The sequence below is a fragment of the Hemitrygon akajei genome, chromosome 12 (assembly GCF_048418815.1).
Source record: "Hemitrygon akajei chromosome 12, sHemAka1.3, whole genome shotgun sequence".
In the NCBI taxonomy this organism is placed as follows: Eukaryota; Metazoa; Chordata; class Chondrichthyes; order Myliobatiformes; family Dasyatidae; genus Hemitrygon; species Hemitrygon akajei.
The window spans coordinates 28200465-28217052 of record NC_133135.1 but is presented as its reverse complement, the minus strand read 5'-3'; the positions used below and the strand labels follow the sequence as shown (position 1 = coordinate 28217052).

At 39.8% G+C, this 16588-nt stretch overlaps 2 protein-coding genes across 8 annotated transcripts in view; one reads left to right on the top strand and one right to left on the bottom strand.

The window, feature by feature from the left end:
* The window catches only part of szt2 (SZT2 subunit of KICSTOR complex), a 242331-nt gene that overhangs the window by 18460 nt on the left and 207283 nt on the right, over nucleotides 1–16588 (bottom strand). For all 6 annotated transcript variants that reach the window (XM_073062784.1, XM_073062788.1, XM_073062786.1 and 3 more), the window contains 3 exons: nucleotides 13414–13627; nucleotides 12827–13010; nucleotides 7143–7265 (listed from right to left, as the gene is read on the bottom strand). In XM_073062784.1, coding sequence (XP_072918885.1) covers nucleotides 7143–7265; nucleotides 12827–13010; nucleotides 13414–13627 — 521 coding nt within the window. The remainder of the gene's footprint in view (nucleotides 1–7142; nucleotides 7266–12826; nucleotides 13011–13413; nucleotides 13628–16588) is intronic.
* hyi (hydroxypyruvate isomerase) overlaps nucleotides 1–16588 on the top strand; it is a 128046-nt gene that overhangs the window by 99431 nt on the left and 12027 nt on the right. The gene's annotated exons all lie outside the window — the stretch shown is intronic.

Here is a 16588-nt window from a genome sequence, read left to right as displayed (position 1 = left end):
GTGTTTAATCAGTTAAATAAATAACTTTGAATAAGTGCCCTAATAGCTTCTTAGATTTGGCAGGAGTGTTGTTAATCTTCACTGGAACATCCTGAATGACATTTAGCACATCACATTTAGGTGACATTTAGGTTTAAACTATGGGCTTAACAATGTATTGTAAACTATCAAATAGCTTTCATAAATGTGTTCTGCTGCTGCAGTCATATAATCTCAATATGCTATTAACTTTCTGAATTACTTTGTCTAACATATCTACTATTAGTCACAAGTCCTTAGGTTTCCCAAATTCAATGATCCATGCAATTGACCCACACTTATAACTCATGCATCATACTTTACATTCATTGGTATTAGTTTACATTGTCTGAAAAATCGCAAGCCAATACAAGCTCTTTATTAAATGTTTAACTACATCCTTTCAGCAAGTGAAAAATAAACAACTGATGCATTATCTAACCTAATACTGTCATTCAGCAAATATTCTTCTTTAGGTTTACTTTACTTCCCTTATTTTAACACAAATAAATCTCAATAACTGGTTTTTGAGTATGGTTTGCAGAGTAAGTATACTCTATTTTTCAAACCCTCTAAGAAAACCACAAACTTGTCGTGGATTGGAGGGTTCCATGCCCCAATGACCCAGAAAGCTACACTGGCTGGAGTCAGGCTTTAAGCTTTGGCTCTTGGTAGGGTTACCCATACCAAACAGATCAAAGGGTAGAGGTCAGACTAAGAGTGGTCCACTGGTCCTCCAGGTTCAGAGATTCAACTCAGGGCTGGTAAAACAAAATTATTATGGGAACAGCAATAAAGAATCCTTCTACATCTGAGTGCGATGGTATTCCTGAGTCTCCACCCAGGACTTAAGTGACTGACAGTAGTGAAAGCCAAGAGGAAGCTACTGGCATGATGAGGAAAAGCCCTGAACACCAGCGGAAAAGGATGATCTTCACTGCTGTCCTAAATACCAGTGGCGTAACAGGTACACACACACATTCTTCAAATACCCGACTTAGGTTGTGGTTCTGCTACTGACCATACTACCAGCCAATCAATGGAAAGCAATACTGTAACCAAACTCAGTCACAGCTCTATTGCCCAATGAACCGCATCCCATTCAGAAAGGACTTCAATTACAATTTAGAGAGAAATCGATCAAAAGCATAATTAACAAGTACTCTTTCTTGCATCTAAGGACTCCATCAAATAGGTCCGCATTTGCTAATTAGATTTGTGAATGAACAACGAAGTCAGAGCAAGATTAGATTAAATTTTCTATAATTAATTGAATCTTGTTTCGGAGAACAAAATTTATTGAAATCACCATTTATGTAAACAATCATACATGTTTCAATTATGAAAGCAACCCATGTCTTATTTGAAGATAATAAGCAATTTCACACAAAGATCGTGTCAAAATTTAGGTAGAATAAATGCTAGAATGACAAAAGCCAAGCCATAAAAAGGATCTTTATTGCCCAGCATACTGACAGCATGTTACCAGAGTGTTCACACATACAGTGTTTTCAAATGAGGCTCACTCAATTGGAAATGTACGCAAGGCTCCACAAGTACTCCCGGTACTAAACTAGACGCACTATAATGTACTTAAATTTTCTTAAAGCATCTGATAATGTGTTCCAAGGTAAGTTACTCAGGAAAATAAACAGTCTGGGTGAAGAAACTTGTATATCAGTACGTACAGCAGATAAAATGTGGATATAGGCCCTTTAGCCCAACTATTCTATGCTGTCTACTCACTTAGTCTCAATTACCTGATTCTGGTTCATATCCCTGAGTCCTGCTCCTCTATGTACCTAGACAATAGCTTCTTCGATGATACTATTGTACCCACCTTAACCACTACCTCTGGCTACAAATTTAACCTTCAATGAAGAGCCCCACTCTTACAAAATCAGATTAAAATATTCTAATTTCAAAGGCCTCTACATCTGTTTTCCTCCATTTCTTTTAAATGGTAGCACTTGCATCAGTTGGATAGCCGTCTAGCTGGCTAAATGGCTAAATTCAAAATGGGCCTTGTTCGGGTAGGCAAAATGCAAGGAATGATGCGCTGTAAGCCTTAACTTTTTTGATTTATTGCAGTGATATAGAGATACATAGCACAAAATAGATCCTACTTATTCTGAGCTGACAATCAATTACCCATCTGCAGTGATGCTATCCTGTTGCCATTCTCATGCACTCTCCCAGATTCTACCACTCACCCCCACACCAGAGTGATTGGAAATCAGGAGAAAACCAGAACATCTCTAGGCATCTCCCGCATACTATAATGTTGGATTATTTAAAATTGTTATTTTTCTTGTAGTTTAGCTTTCCTACACTTGCTTATTATTTTTATATAATCAACTGCATGCTTATAATTGTTCAGTGAAACTTTATTAATTGTAGGATTAGCCATGATTTTATTAAATACCATAACAAGCTTGGCATAACATTGCTCCAGATTTATGTTTGTAATATTTGACATAAACAGAATTACAACTGCACTTTGAAGTGACGCAGTCAAAGATGCCTCACCATCAGTCCTACTACCCGTCATATTGTCATAATTCCCTTCTTATAAGTTCCCATCCAATTCCCTGTGAAACACACAAACTCAGCAGAGATCCACAATTTTTAAACATAGACATAGAAACGCAGAAAACCTACAGCACAGTACAGGCCCTTCGGCCCACAAAGCTGTGCCGAACGTGTACTAACTTTAGAAATTACCTAGGGTTACCCATTGCCTTCTATTTTTCTAAGCACCATGTACCTATCCAGGAGTTGCTTAAAAGACCCTATCGTATCCGCCTCCACCAGCAGCCCATTCCACGCACTCACTACTCTCTGCATAAAATTACTCCTGACATTTCCTCTGTACCTACTCCAAGCACCTTAAACCTGTGCCCTCTCGTGTTAGCCATCTCAGCCCTGGGAAAGGGCCTCTGACTATCCACACGATCAATGCCTCTCATCATCTAATCCACCTCTATCAGGTCACCTCTCATCCGTCGTTCCAGCGAAAAAAGGCCGAGTTCACTCAACCTATTCTTATCAGGCATGCTCCCTAATCCAGACAACATCCTTGTAAATCTCCTTTGCACCCTTTCTTCTTTTTTAAAAAATCTTTTTTATTTATTTATTTATTTTTCTTTGCACCCTTTCTATAAATTCCACATCCTTCCTGTAGTGAGGTGACCAGAACTGAGCACAGTACTCCAAGTGGGGTCTGACCAGGGTCCTATATAGCTGCAACATTACCTCTCGGCTCCTAAACTCAGTCCCACGGTTGATGAAGGCCAATGCACCGTATGCCTTCTTAACAAGAGTCAATCTGCGTAGCAGCTTTGTGTGCCCTATGGGCTCGGACCCCAAGACCCCTCTGATCCTCCACACTGCTAACAGTCTTACCATTAATACTATATTCTGCTATCATATTTGATCTACCAAAATGAACCACCTCACACTTATCTAGGTTGAACTCCATCAGCCACTTCTCAGCCCAGTTTTGCATCCTATTGATGTCTCGCTGTAACCTCTGACAGCCCACCACACTATCCACAACACCCCCAACCTTTGTGTCATCAGCAAATTTACTAACCCATCCCTCCACTTCCTCATCCATGTCATTAATAAAAATCACAAAGAAAAGGGGTCCCTGAGGCACCCCACTGGTCACCGACCTCCATACAGAATATGACCTGTCTACAACCACTCTTTGCCTTCTGTGGGCAAGCCAATTCTGGATCCACAAAGCAATAGAAACATAGGAACATAGAAAATAGGTGCAGGAGTAGGCCATTTGGCCCTTCAAGCCTGCACCGCCATTCAGTATTATCATGGCTGATCATCCAACTCAGAACCCTGTACCTGCTTTCTCTCCATACCCCCGATCCCCTCAGCCACAAGCGCCATATCTAACTTCCTCTTAAATATAGCCAATGAACAGGCCTCAACTGTTTCCTGTGGCAGAGAATTCCACAGATTCACCACTCTCTGTGTGAAGAAGTTTTTCCTCATCTCTGTCCTAAGAGGCTTCCCCTTTATCCTTAAACTGTGACCCCTCGTTCTGGACTTCCCCAACATCGGAAACAATCTTCCTGCATCTAGCCTGTCCAATCCCTTTAGAATTTTATACGTGTCAATAAGATCCCCCCTCAATCTTCTAAATTCCAGTGAGTATAAGCCTAGTTGGTCCAGTCTTTCTTCATATGAAAGTCCTGCCATCCCAGGAATCAATCTGGTGAACCTTCTCTGTACTCCCTCTATGGCAAGAATGTCTTTCCTCAGATTAGGGAACCAAAACTGCACACAATATTCTAGGTGAGGTTTCACCAAGGCCTTGTACAACTGCAGTAGAACCTCCCTGCTCCTGTACTCAAATCCTTTTGCTATGAATGCCAACATACCATTTGCCTTGGATGTCCTCTTGGATCCCATGCCTCCTTATTTCTCTATAAGCCTTGCATTGGGTACCTTATCAAATGCTTTGCTGAAATCCATAAACACTACATCTACGGCTCTAATTTCATCAAAGTGTTTAGACACATCCTCAAAAAATTCAATCAGACTCGTAAGGCATGACCTGCCTTTGCCAAAGCCATTGCTGACTATTCCTAATCATATTATGCCTCTCCGAATGTTCATAAATCCTGCCTCTCCGATCTTTTCCATCAACTTACCAACTACTTAAGCAAGACTCACTGGTTTATAATTTCCTGGGCTATCTCTACTCTCTTTCTTGAATAAGGGAACAACATCTGCAATTCTCCAATCCTCCAGAAACTCTCCCGTCTCCATTGACGATGCATAGATCATTGTCAGAGGCTCAGCAATATCTTCCCTCATCTCCCACAGTAGCCTGGGGTACATCTCTTCCGGTACCAGTGACGTATCCAATTTGATGCTTTCCAAAAGCTCCAGCACATCCTCTTTCTTAATATCTACATGTCCAAGCTTTTCAGTCCACCGTAAGTTATCCCTACAATCGCCAAGATCCTTTCCCGTAGTGAATACTGAAGCAAAGTATTCATTAAGTATCTCTGCTATCTCCTCTAGCTCCATACACACTTTTCTACTGTCACATTTGATTGGTCCTATTCTCTTAAGTCTTATCCTCTTGTTCTTCACATACTTGTGGAATGCCTTGGGGTTTTCCTTAATCCTTCTCATGGCCCTTTTTGGCTGTCCTAATTTCATTCTTAAGCTTCTTCCTGCTAACCTTATACTCTTAGATCTCTATCATTACCTAGTTTTTTGACCCTTACATAAGCTTTTCTTTTCTTCTTGACTAGATTTAAAACAACCTGTACCCTACCATCCTTTCCCTGTCTCACTGGAACGTACCTATGCAGAATGCCATGCAAATATCCTCTGAACATTTGCCACATTTCTGCCGTACAGTTTCCTGAGAACATCTGTTCCCAATTTATGCTTCCAAGTTCCTGCCTGATAGCCTCATATTTCCCCTTAATCCAATTACATGCTTTCCTAACTTGTCTGTTCCTATCCCTTTCCAATGCTATGGTAAAGGAGATAGAATTGTGATCACTTTCTCCAAAATGCTCTCCCACTGAGAGACCTGACACCTGACCAGGTTCATTTTCCAATACCAGAGCAAGTACAGCCTTTCCTCTTGTAGGCTTATCTACATACTGTGTCAAGACACCTTCCTGAACACACCTAACAAACTCCACCCCATCTAAACCCCTTGCTCTAGGGAGATGCCAATCAATATTTGGGTAATTAAAATCTCCCACCGCTACAAACCCGTTATTATTACACATTTCCAGAATCTGTCTCCACATCTCCTCCTCGATGTCCCTGTTACTACTGGGTGGTCTATAAAAAAACATCCAATACAGTTATTGACCCCTTCCTGTTCCTAACTTCCACCCAGAGACTCCGTAGACAATCCCTCCATGACTTCCTTCTTTTCTGCAGCCGTGACACTATCTCTTATCACTGATGCCATGCCCCCACCTCTTTTGCTTCCCTCCCTGTTCTTTCTGAAACATCTAAAGCCTGGCACTCTAAGTAACCATTCCTGCCCCTGAGCCATTCAAGTCTCTGTAATGGCCACAACGTCATAGTTCCAAGTTCTGATCCACATTCTAAGCTCATCTGTTTTGTCCATAATACTCCTTGCATTAAAATATATACACCTCAAACCATTGGTCTGAGCACATTCCTTCTCTATCACCTGCCTATCCTCCCTCTCGCAATGTCTACAAGCTTTCTCTATTTGTGAGCCAACTACCCCTTCCCCTGTCTGTTCAGTTTGGTTCCCACCCCCCAGCAACTCTAGCTTAAACTCTCCCCAACAGCCTCAGCAAACTTCCCTGTCAGGATATTGGTCCCCCTCGGATTCAAGTGCAACCCATCCTTTTTGTACAGGTCACACCTGCCCCAAAAGAGGTCCCAATGATCCAGAAATCTGAATCCCTGACCCCTGTCCCCTGCTCCAATCCCTCAGTCATGCATTTATCCTCCACCTCATTCAATTCCTATGCTCACTGTCACATGGCACAGGCAGTAATCCTGAAATTACTACCTTTGAGATACTTCCTTCCTAACACCCTGTAGTCTGTTGTCAGGACCTCCTCCCTTTCCCTACCTACATTGCTGGTATCACCTCCTCACTCTCCCTGACCAGATGAAGGTCATCGAGCTGCAGCTCGATGCACCTGGTGCAGATGTGGCCATACAGGAGGCTGGGAATCTCCCGGACATCCCACATCCGAAACCCAGTAGAGAACAACGGCCTCACACACACACTTCCTGTTTCTATTCCTCATAAGTAACTCACCTCACCTCTACCCGTTATCACCTAAGCCCCATTAAGCCAAAGCCTTCCTGCTCTGTTGCCCGCTCTATAAAGCTGTCTTCCATTTAAATCTCTCCCGCTGGTCTAACTCGCTGACGTCCACGCGCTTGCGCTGTCGTGCCTTGATCGAATACTTCTCACTGCAGTAGCATTTTTCAATGCTTAGAATGCTCTTCTCCTCCCAGCTGAGGAAAGGTCAATGAATTAAAAAAATCTATTCATAAGCATTAAAAAGAAAGAAAATATTTTAAGATTCCAAAATATTGCCATCTGAATTATTCAAAATTGGTAAAGGGCATCTCACCGTAGCATGTTGTGTTCTGTTTCTGGCTGTTCTTCGAAAGGTCCTGCACTGTGACACACTAACAGAGACACATCAAATTCATCGTGATGTCTGATTCCTTCAGAATCTTTGTATGATCCAGATCTACAAGAAAATCAAATTCCTGTCACTGCTGTGTCATTTCTCTAAACTAACACAATCACCAATGAAAGTTGACAATTTGATATATAGACCATCCCCAGATTACAAACATGGACAACTGTACATATGAATGAGCTCCCATAATTTAATTAAATTCATGAACAGACTAGTTGTGATTTATACATATATTCCAACTCTGGACACAGTTGACCAATGTGTATCTGTAAAAATAGGATCTACAGTATTTGTTTCCAAAGGATGACTTGTATACCTGTATGCATATTCTTATTTGAAACTGAGTCACAGTGATACAACATGGAAACAGAACGTGAGTAACTCATCCATACTGACCAATATGCTCAACCAAGCTGACGCCATTTGCTCCCATCTGGCCGATATTGTATAACTTTCCTATCCATGCACCTTCCAAATGATTTTCAAATGTTATTGTACTAGCCTCAACCACTTTCTCTGGGAGATCATTTGACTTACGCACCCACGCACCCCCCTTTCTGTGAGGAAGGTTCTCCTCAAATCCCTTCTAAATTCTCACTTTAAACATTAATTATTGCTTCTCTTTTCTTCAGAAAAAAAACCTCTGTGCACTCACCTTATCTATGCCCTGCATGATTTTAACACAACTATAAAGTCACCCTCAGTCTCCTATACTCCTAGACTGTCCACACTTTTCCTATAACTTAGGCCCTTGAGTCCTGTCATCACTTTCATAAATTCTTTCTGTACTCTATCCAGCTTAATGCCTTTCCTATAACAGCACAACTAAAACTGTACACAATAGTCCAATTGTGACCTCACCAACATCTTATACTACGGCAACATTACATCCCAGTTCTTAAACTCAGTGCCCTGTCTGATGAACAACCGGTATACTAAATGACATATTCACCCGTGACACTGCTTTCAGGAAACTATGTACTTGTGATCCCAAGACTCTCCAGAACTCTCTATTCACTGTGAAGCTTTTGAGGCAGAGGAAAATTGAGTGGACGAGACTTGATTGAGGATTTGAGTGGAGAATAAATGGCGCATTACAGTTGGGATAGACTACCTGTTTCCATGCTTTATATCATTTCTTCCCATTCACTTGAGAAGTTTATTATACTGTGCATAATGTTGTAGGGTGTGTGGGCAATTTAATAATTGTTGCAACAGCATCATCCCAACCACCCCACCGTCTGGCAGCATTTTAGATCCTATTTTCTGGCATGCCAGCAATGTCTTGATGTTGTTCTCCATCATCAAGGATATCAAAGTTTAATTGTTATTTCTACATTGCTTTGACTTGAATTCATGAAACAAAAAGTCCCAAAACATTATTTTAAACTACTGCAGCAAATATCCTTCAACTACATAACACATAATGAGTCGTGAACACAACTGTTCTCTGTCCATTCTTTTAGACAGATATACTGTCATCACATCCAAAACCTGGCTTGAGAAGTTAAAAAAGGAACACTTCTAAACCTAATTGGGGTTGCTATCAAGAAAAGTTAGAGTACAATCTCGGGTAATTTGAGCTCATAAGAAAGAAACTTTGAAGTTCAAAGCAAATTTATTATCAAAGTACCTATATGTTACCATTTACTATCCTGAGATTTATTTGCTTGCGGGAATTCAAAGTAGACACAAAGAAACACGATGGAATCAATGAAAAACTGCACTCAAAGACCCACAAAAAACCAATGTGCAAATGCAACAAATAATGTAAATACAAAAAAATCTTCTGAGTCCTTGAACACTACTCAGTTCACCAACTCGAATATATAAATTATGAAAATAAATATATATATATATATAAAAATAAGTAAGTAGTGCAAAAATAGAGCAAAATAATAATGAGGTAGTGTTCATACGTTAATGAGCCATTCATAAATCTGAAAGGGGAGAGGAAGAAGTTGTCCTTAAAACACTGAGAATGTGTCTTCAGGCTCCTGCACCTCCTCTCTGATGAGAAGGCATATCCTGGGTGATGGAGCCTTCATGATGGATGCCCATTGCCATCAGTTTTACCAAGGCACCTTGATGTCACACTCAGTCAAATGATGCCTTGATTTAAGAGCCGCCATCTTCGCTTCACCTTTAGAATTTAAAGCTTGGATATAATATATATTTGTACAATGGTTATGTTAAGATCTGCAGCCAAATGGTGCTGGCAAAACCTAGGTCATAACCACAACTGCTTGATAGTACTGTCAGTAATGACTTTCTTAATTATGCTGATCATAGAGAGCACGGAGCTGGGATATATTTCACATTGAGATGGTTATAATTGTACAGGAACATCTGTGTTGGTGGCATAGCTGGTTCTAAATGCAGATCTTTGGTACTACAGTTGAGAAGATGTCTGGTTCCAAAGTCTTTCTGTATCTTGTGCTCTCAGCCATGGCTTGATATGACTTTAGCTCGTAGGAATCTCAGGAGAAGGCTGAGATGAATTATGAAATAGGCAGTTCCAGCTCCTCTTTAGCCTCTAATGCCTTTCTGAGAATGAGGATGTTCTTGAAGCTTCTTCCTCCCATTAGTAGGTTAATTGTCCACCAGCTTTCCTGCCAAGATGGGGCAGACCGAAGGAACTTTGATCTAATCTGATGGTTGTAGATTGCTTCGCTCTTTCCATTTCATGCTATAGATATTGCAAGTAGTTCTGTTTTGCAGCTAGGCTGATACAAGTGTCTGGTCGACAGTCATTCACCTCTGTCATTGTCTGTGCAGCAGTCCCACCCGCTGGTGGGAGACTCTGTCAATCGATTGTAGTGTAAATGTATGAATGCCCATTAATTCCACCCAAAGCCCAAAGCCTTCACTAAGCACCTGGCAGCCCCACTAACCTATCTCTGGAAACGGTGCAGGTTGATTCTGAAAGTTTGGCAATTGTGTCATGACCGTTGCTTCCTTTGGCTTCTCCCAATTTTTAAATATCACTTTCATTCCCATCATTTTTAAATATGGTTATGATATTCCTAACAAGTACTTCTGCACACTTTCTGCATATCTGGCTTATTTGTAAATAGAATGAGGAATCTGCTAGGTCATGAGACTTCAGTTTGCAATGGCCATCATTACTGCCGCTGACAATGATAGTCCATAGCAACTCACAGATGCTAGTTTTAAGCAGTCTGATGTCTTCTGGGTCTATCCCTGTTAGCAAAGTTATAGCACCGACATTACAGAGAGGAGGCTGTCCTTGATGTGGAGATGGGACTTTATTACACGTATATCCCCTTGTACTGGTTCACTCACTATCTGCTGCAGAAGCAGTCAGACAGCAGTGAACTTCAGAACACAGATGGGATCTGCGGTGGTGACACCATTGCTCCCCATCAAGAGTGCATACTGCTGCCTTGGGCATTCTCAGTATCATTGCACATCTGACAGCATTTATTAATTTATTATTCAAGGATGCGCAGTGGTAATTAGGAGGCTTCCTTCTCAGTATTTGACCTGATGCCTTGAGATATCACGGAACCTGGAGACATTGTTCAAGATTCCAAGGGTTTTTTTTCTCCGCCCTACTTCTGTGTCTCCGCTTCTCATGGGTGTGTTCTGTCAGTGTAACATGAGATAGACAAAGATTGTGGCAGAGGAGTTTTTAAGGCATAATTCCTGTGTCAGACTGTCGCTTGACTATTGCACTCAGCAGTTCTTCCAGGCTAGATACTAGTCCCTAGATAGAGTCATAGAGAAGTACATCACAGAAAAAGGCCCTTTGGCCCATCTAGAGCATGCTGAAACCACTTAAACTGCCTATTCCTATCGACCTGCACGGGGACCATAGCCCTCCATATACCTACTATCCATGTACCTATTCAAACTTCCCTTAAACATTGAAATCAAGCTCACAAGCATCACTTGTGCTGGTAACTCATTCTACACACTCATGGCCCTCTGAGTGAAGAAGTTTCCCTCATGTCGCCCTTAAAGTTATCACCTTTCACCCTTAACCCATGACCTCTGGTTGTAGTTTCACTGAACCTCAGTGGAAAAAGAGAGCTTACATTTACTCTATCTATACCTCTCATGATTTTGTATACCTTTATCAAATCTCCTCTCAATCTTCTACATTCTAAAGAATACAGTCCTAACTTATTCAATCTTTCTTTATAACTCAGGTCCTCCAGACCCGGCAACATCCTTGTAAATTTTCTCTGCACTCTTTCAACCTTGTTTAAATCTTTCCCGTAGGTAGGTGACCAAAACTGCACACAATATTCCAAGTTAAGCCCCACCAATGTTTTATACAACTTCAGCATAACATTCCATCTACTGTTCTCAATATACTGATTTATGAAGGCCAATTGCCAAAAGATTTCTTTATGACCCTATCTATCTGTGACGCTACTTTCAATAATAGACCTGTATCCTTAGATCCCTTTGTTCCACCACACGCTTCAGTGCCTTACTGTTCACTCCGTAAGACCTACCCTGGTTGGTTCTACCGAAGTGCGAAACCTCTCATTTGTTTGCATTAAATTCCATCTGCCATTTTCCAGCTAATTTTTCCAGCTGATGCAGATCCCTCTGCAAGCCATGATAGACTTCTTCACTGTCCACTATACCCCCATTCTTGGTGTCATCCACAAGTTTGCTGACTCTGTTAACCACATTATCATCCAGATCACTGATATACATGGCAAAGGACCCAGAACTGATCCCTGTGGCACACCTGCAGTCACAGGCCACCAGTCAGAGAGGCAATCACCTACTACACTCTCTGGCTTCCCCTACAAAGCCAATGTCTAATCCAATTTACTACCTCATCCTGATTGCTGAGTGAGTGAACCTTCTTCACCCACCTCTCATGTGGGACCTTGCCAAATGGCTTACTAGGTTCCATATAGTCAACATCCTCTGTCTTGCCTTCATCCACTTTCCTGGTAACTTCCTTGAAAAACTATAAGATTGGTTAGATTTTACCTAACATGCACAAAGCCATGCTGACAATCCTTAAACAGTCCATGTCTACCCAAATATATCTGGTACCTTAGAATACTTTCCAATAACTTTCCCACAAATGATGTGAGACTCACTGGCCTATAATTTCCTAGCTTCTGTTTAGAGCCCTTTTTAAACAGCAGAACAAAGAGCAACATTGGCTATCCTCCAATCCTTTGGTATCCTATTCATGTGATAAATAATCTGAATCTGATTTTAAAAGAACCATTTTTCTTTCAAATTCTCTTCATGGTTTACCTTCCTCTTTTCAGTTAATCTTAGCTTCGGCCCAAGAGCGCTCCAAGATAACGGTACTCTAATTCTTATCTTCTGACAACTTCCCATTTGCATTATTTTATCAATAGTTATCATGAGATCAGTTCTGGAAACCCACTTCGCCATTCTAGCTCTTTGGTCATCTGTCCTTCCTGCAAGGACCAGTACACCCTTGAAGATACTATATAAATGCACGATGCACCGGTTGCAATTCCAAGGCTGAATTCCCAATGGAAGTGCTGATGATGTACTGCATCTGTCAGGTTCTTTGCAGGACACTTAAACTTCAAGTGATAATTAATTAGGAGACAGATATACAAACAGAAGCCACATACCTATTCCAGAGTGCCACAAGTGCATATTCATGCATTTCTGTATTCTGGGTTCCCTTTCTACCATCCATGCTCATCGCTGTTCTTGACATGCGGAGTGGTTTCATTCCATATGTGCTGGCATGATCAGTGATATAGTTGTATAGCTGATGGGCCGTTGTCATGTTTGTGGAGAGGGCTATAGATCCTAAAATAAAAAGTATTTTAAAACCAGATCAAGACATTAAAAATTCAATTAAAATATTTCAGTTTAACTCTTTAATATGTGGTATATCTGAACTTTTTCAACATTAGTCATGTCATAAGTTTTAACTTGGCTTTCTTCCTCCATCTCCCAAATCCTCATACTGCGAACGACAAAGAATTTGTAATGCTTAAGCATCCATTGTGTTGTCTTCCTTACACACAATAATCAATTCACAATGCGTAACAGGCTACATTTTTAATGTGAGAAATTGATTCCCAAAAGAGTAAAATGTTATAATTATAATATACATATGATAACTGGTAAACCATAAGGTTGTGCATCATACTCTTTTGATTTCTTTTAACATACATCTCATAACATCTATGAGTAATATTTCTCTTACCCTCAAAGGTATGATTCCTTCCATATTTTGGAATATCTGGATGGTAACAAATAAAATCTTCTAGGAAGCTAGTGAGGTGGTATCCCTGTCTCAGAGTCATCTGACGGCCAACCAGATATTGATGAATGATCCGCAGATGGAAATCATAACTGAAGGAGTGAACGTGCATTAGATCCCGCACCTTGTCACACTCCTCTGTGAACAACATTGAAAGCTGCCAAGATAGAGATGACAGGTAACAATGGATTACATTCCCCATTCCCATAGCAATGCTAGTTCCTACAGGTTCACGCAAATTTCCCTTTACTTAAACAAATGTTTTAATTTTGTCAAATTTGACTATAACTGTAATGTTAAAATGATTGAACATTGCAATAATGTAATAATGACAGCCCTTTCCACTTTCGAGTACACTGCTCAATTATCATGGATGGAACCTTGAGCTTCAAATTAACTGCTCAACCCATGACTACATCCCCTGAAAAAAAAGATACTATCAATTCTGATACTATAAAGATGTAAAACATCAGAGAATTTGAACCATGTAAGATAAACAATCAACTATTAAGAAGAATACAACATATGTATCACAAACATCATGTTCATAATTAGAGCATTTTGAATAATCACCTGATTCGAATGAATAAACCGTTAATTTTGTTGCTGATAACTGCTATGATTTCTTAAGATTTCACACATCTCTAACATATTTTAAGCTTTAATATTATTTTCTTGGTTAAAGCAAAGTGAAAGCATAATCGAAAACAAAGTTCATGTACATGAAAAAAGGCAGGTGAGAATAGTAGACAACTTGTAATCGAGAAAACTTATCCTACTCTGAGATTTGAACTAAATATCCCAAGAGTATTAAATTTTCATTTATACAATCTGTGAATCTTTTCCCCGGTTCAATGTCAAACTATATGTGAAACAAACAGAAAAATCAGGGTTCTTAACTGATCTTGAACCTAAAGGCCGTCATTAGAAAAAATGATAGCTGAGCTATATAACTGAAAAAGAAAATCACTCTTATAATGATCATTACTGTTTCTCCAACAGTTTAAACATTAAAACAGAGCCAAGATTTTCGTTTCAGTGATAGCAATTAGTTCAAATAATTAATTGGTTTTAATTTGGAAAGGATTAAATGTCATCTCAGTATTAAGTGGTTGACTTGTAGAGGTAAATAACACCATTCCTTCATATCGAAACGCTTACTGCGATTTTAAAATCTTTGATGAGATCGTCTGCCTAACTCAGTGATCTATCTTCAAGTTAGAATAGATTTGGTGCCCAAACAAATTGATTACAATATAGAACAGTAAGTATACACTTCATTTAGCTCCAACCTTAGTTTGAACCACATTATGTCATTTGATCTAAAAAATATTGCAACGTTGTTATTTTGAGGCTATAGCTTATAGGATGCTCTTAAAAGTATCCACCTTTAAAAATAAAAATGTTAAAACTGTGAAGTGAGATCAGAAGTGCTTGGAATCTCCCAGCTGATGAGACTAACTGGGCAGAAAACAGGTGTGGTAAAATATTTTTGATTCACTCTTTCTTCACTGCTGTGAAAGGGGGAAAAAAAGAAGAAATAGATCAGAGCTTTGTTAACAGTGGACAAGGAAAGTCATGACTGCAAACGTACTGGGAAATTGATAGAAATAAAAGGAATAAGCGTAGTACCACAAAATGGCTAAGCTGAATCAGAGGAAGGTGAAGCAGCTCACTTTGTGCCAATTTGGAATGTGTTACACCCACTCATTCTTGTCAGCCAAGCACTTCCTATAATATTCAAAGCTATGGAATAATGAGCCTTGCAGCAAGTCTGCCTACAGTCTTTATAATGCAGAATGGTACAATGCAGCTCGACTTCATTTTTATTACTTTAATTCTTAAAGAACAGTGTCCTCCTTAACAATGTCTAAAGCTTTATCATTAATCTTAAAATTTACTTTTAGTACACTTTGCCAAGTTATTACATTCAATGGAAATCAGGGTCTTACGCATTTCAGTGAAATCAGTTCTTTTAAATAATATTTTAAAATCTACGTTACTTGCAGAAGACAAAGATCTCACTGCACTAGAAATTTTGATTTCCTGGATTAAGAAATACTCTGATTTAACACAACATGCTGAATTAGAGACCCAGCACTTTACTTCCCAATCATTCAATTACAGATGAGAAATTGAGTAGACTGCTCAGCATAATAGGAAGCCAACTTTCTTAAGAAGCCCCCACAAAAGCAGCACTACTAAACACAATACTGAATAGCCTAAGCGATCCATTGAGCATCTTCTTTAAGTCACATTTCAAAAGTAATCTTTCATTGCGATTTTACATTAGATTTTTCCAGCATTTCCACATATGTCCACCTGGTTGCACTGACAGCTTTAGCTACATACAGTTTTCTAAACCAATTAGTTTTTTATATGCAAGGTGCAGATAATGAAATATGAATATCAAAACCTAAATTGATGACCCCATGCAAGTACAGAGAATGTAAATGAAAACTCCATTTCCATGAGCAAAATGCCAGAGTTTGTCTGGTATCTTTTACTTCAGGCAGCAGATGTCCTAAATCCTTTGTCAGGAAGTTTGTATTTGCAATGGGTAATTGGCACAATATTCTTTGAATTACTGGAGGTGTTGTCTGAGATAACCAACTCTAAAAATGATCAAGTAAAGCAAGTGGGATGGTATCTTTTCATTTTTTTTTACTATAGATAGGGTAGATAATCCAAATCTGTTTTCCAGGGTGGAAATGTCAAATACAAACAGACATGGCTTTAAGGTGAGAAGGGAAATGTTTAAATACGACTACGAGGTAAGTTGATTTACACAGGGAGTGGTAGGTTCTTGGAATACCCTGCCAGGGGAAGTGGTGGAAGCATACAGTACACAATAGCAAGTTTTGACAGACACTTAGCCAGGCACATGAACAGGCAACAAATGGAGGGATACAGACCTTATGCTGGAAGATGGGTTTAGCACCAAATTCAGCATACACAATGTGGCCAAAGAGCCTGTTCCTGGGCTGTACAGTTGTACGTTCTGTGTTCTACTGGAGAAGATCTGCTGTGGCTGTGGTAGTGCCAATGCTTCTATTCTTTGGGAAATATCTATGTGGATGTCCCTAAGTGCAGGGCTAATTTCTGCTATGCTGTTCAT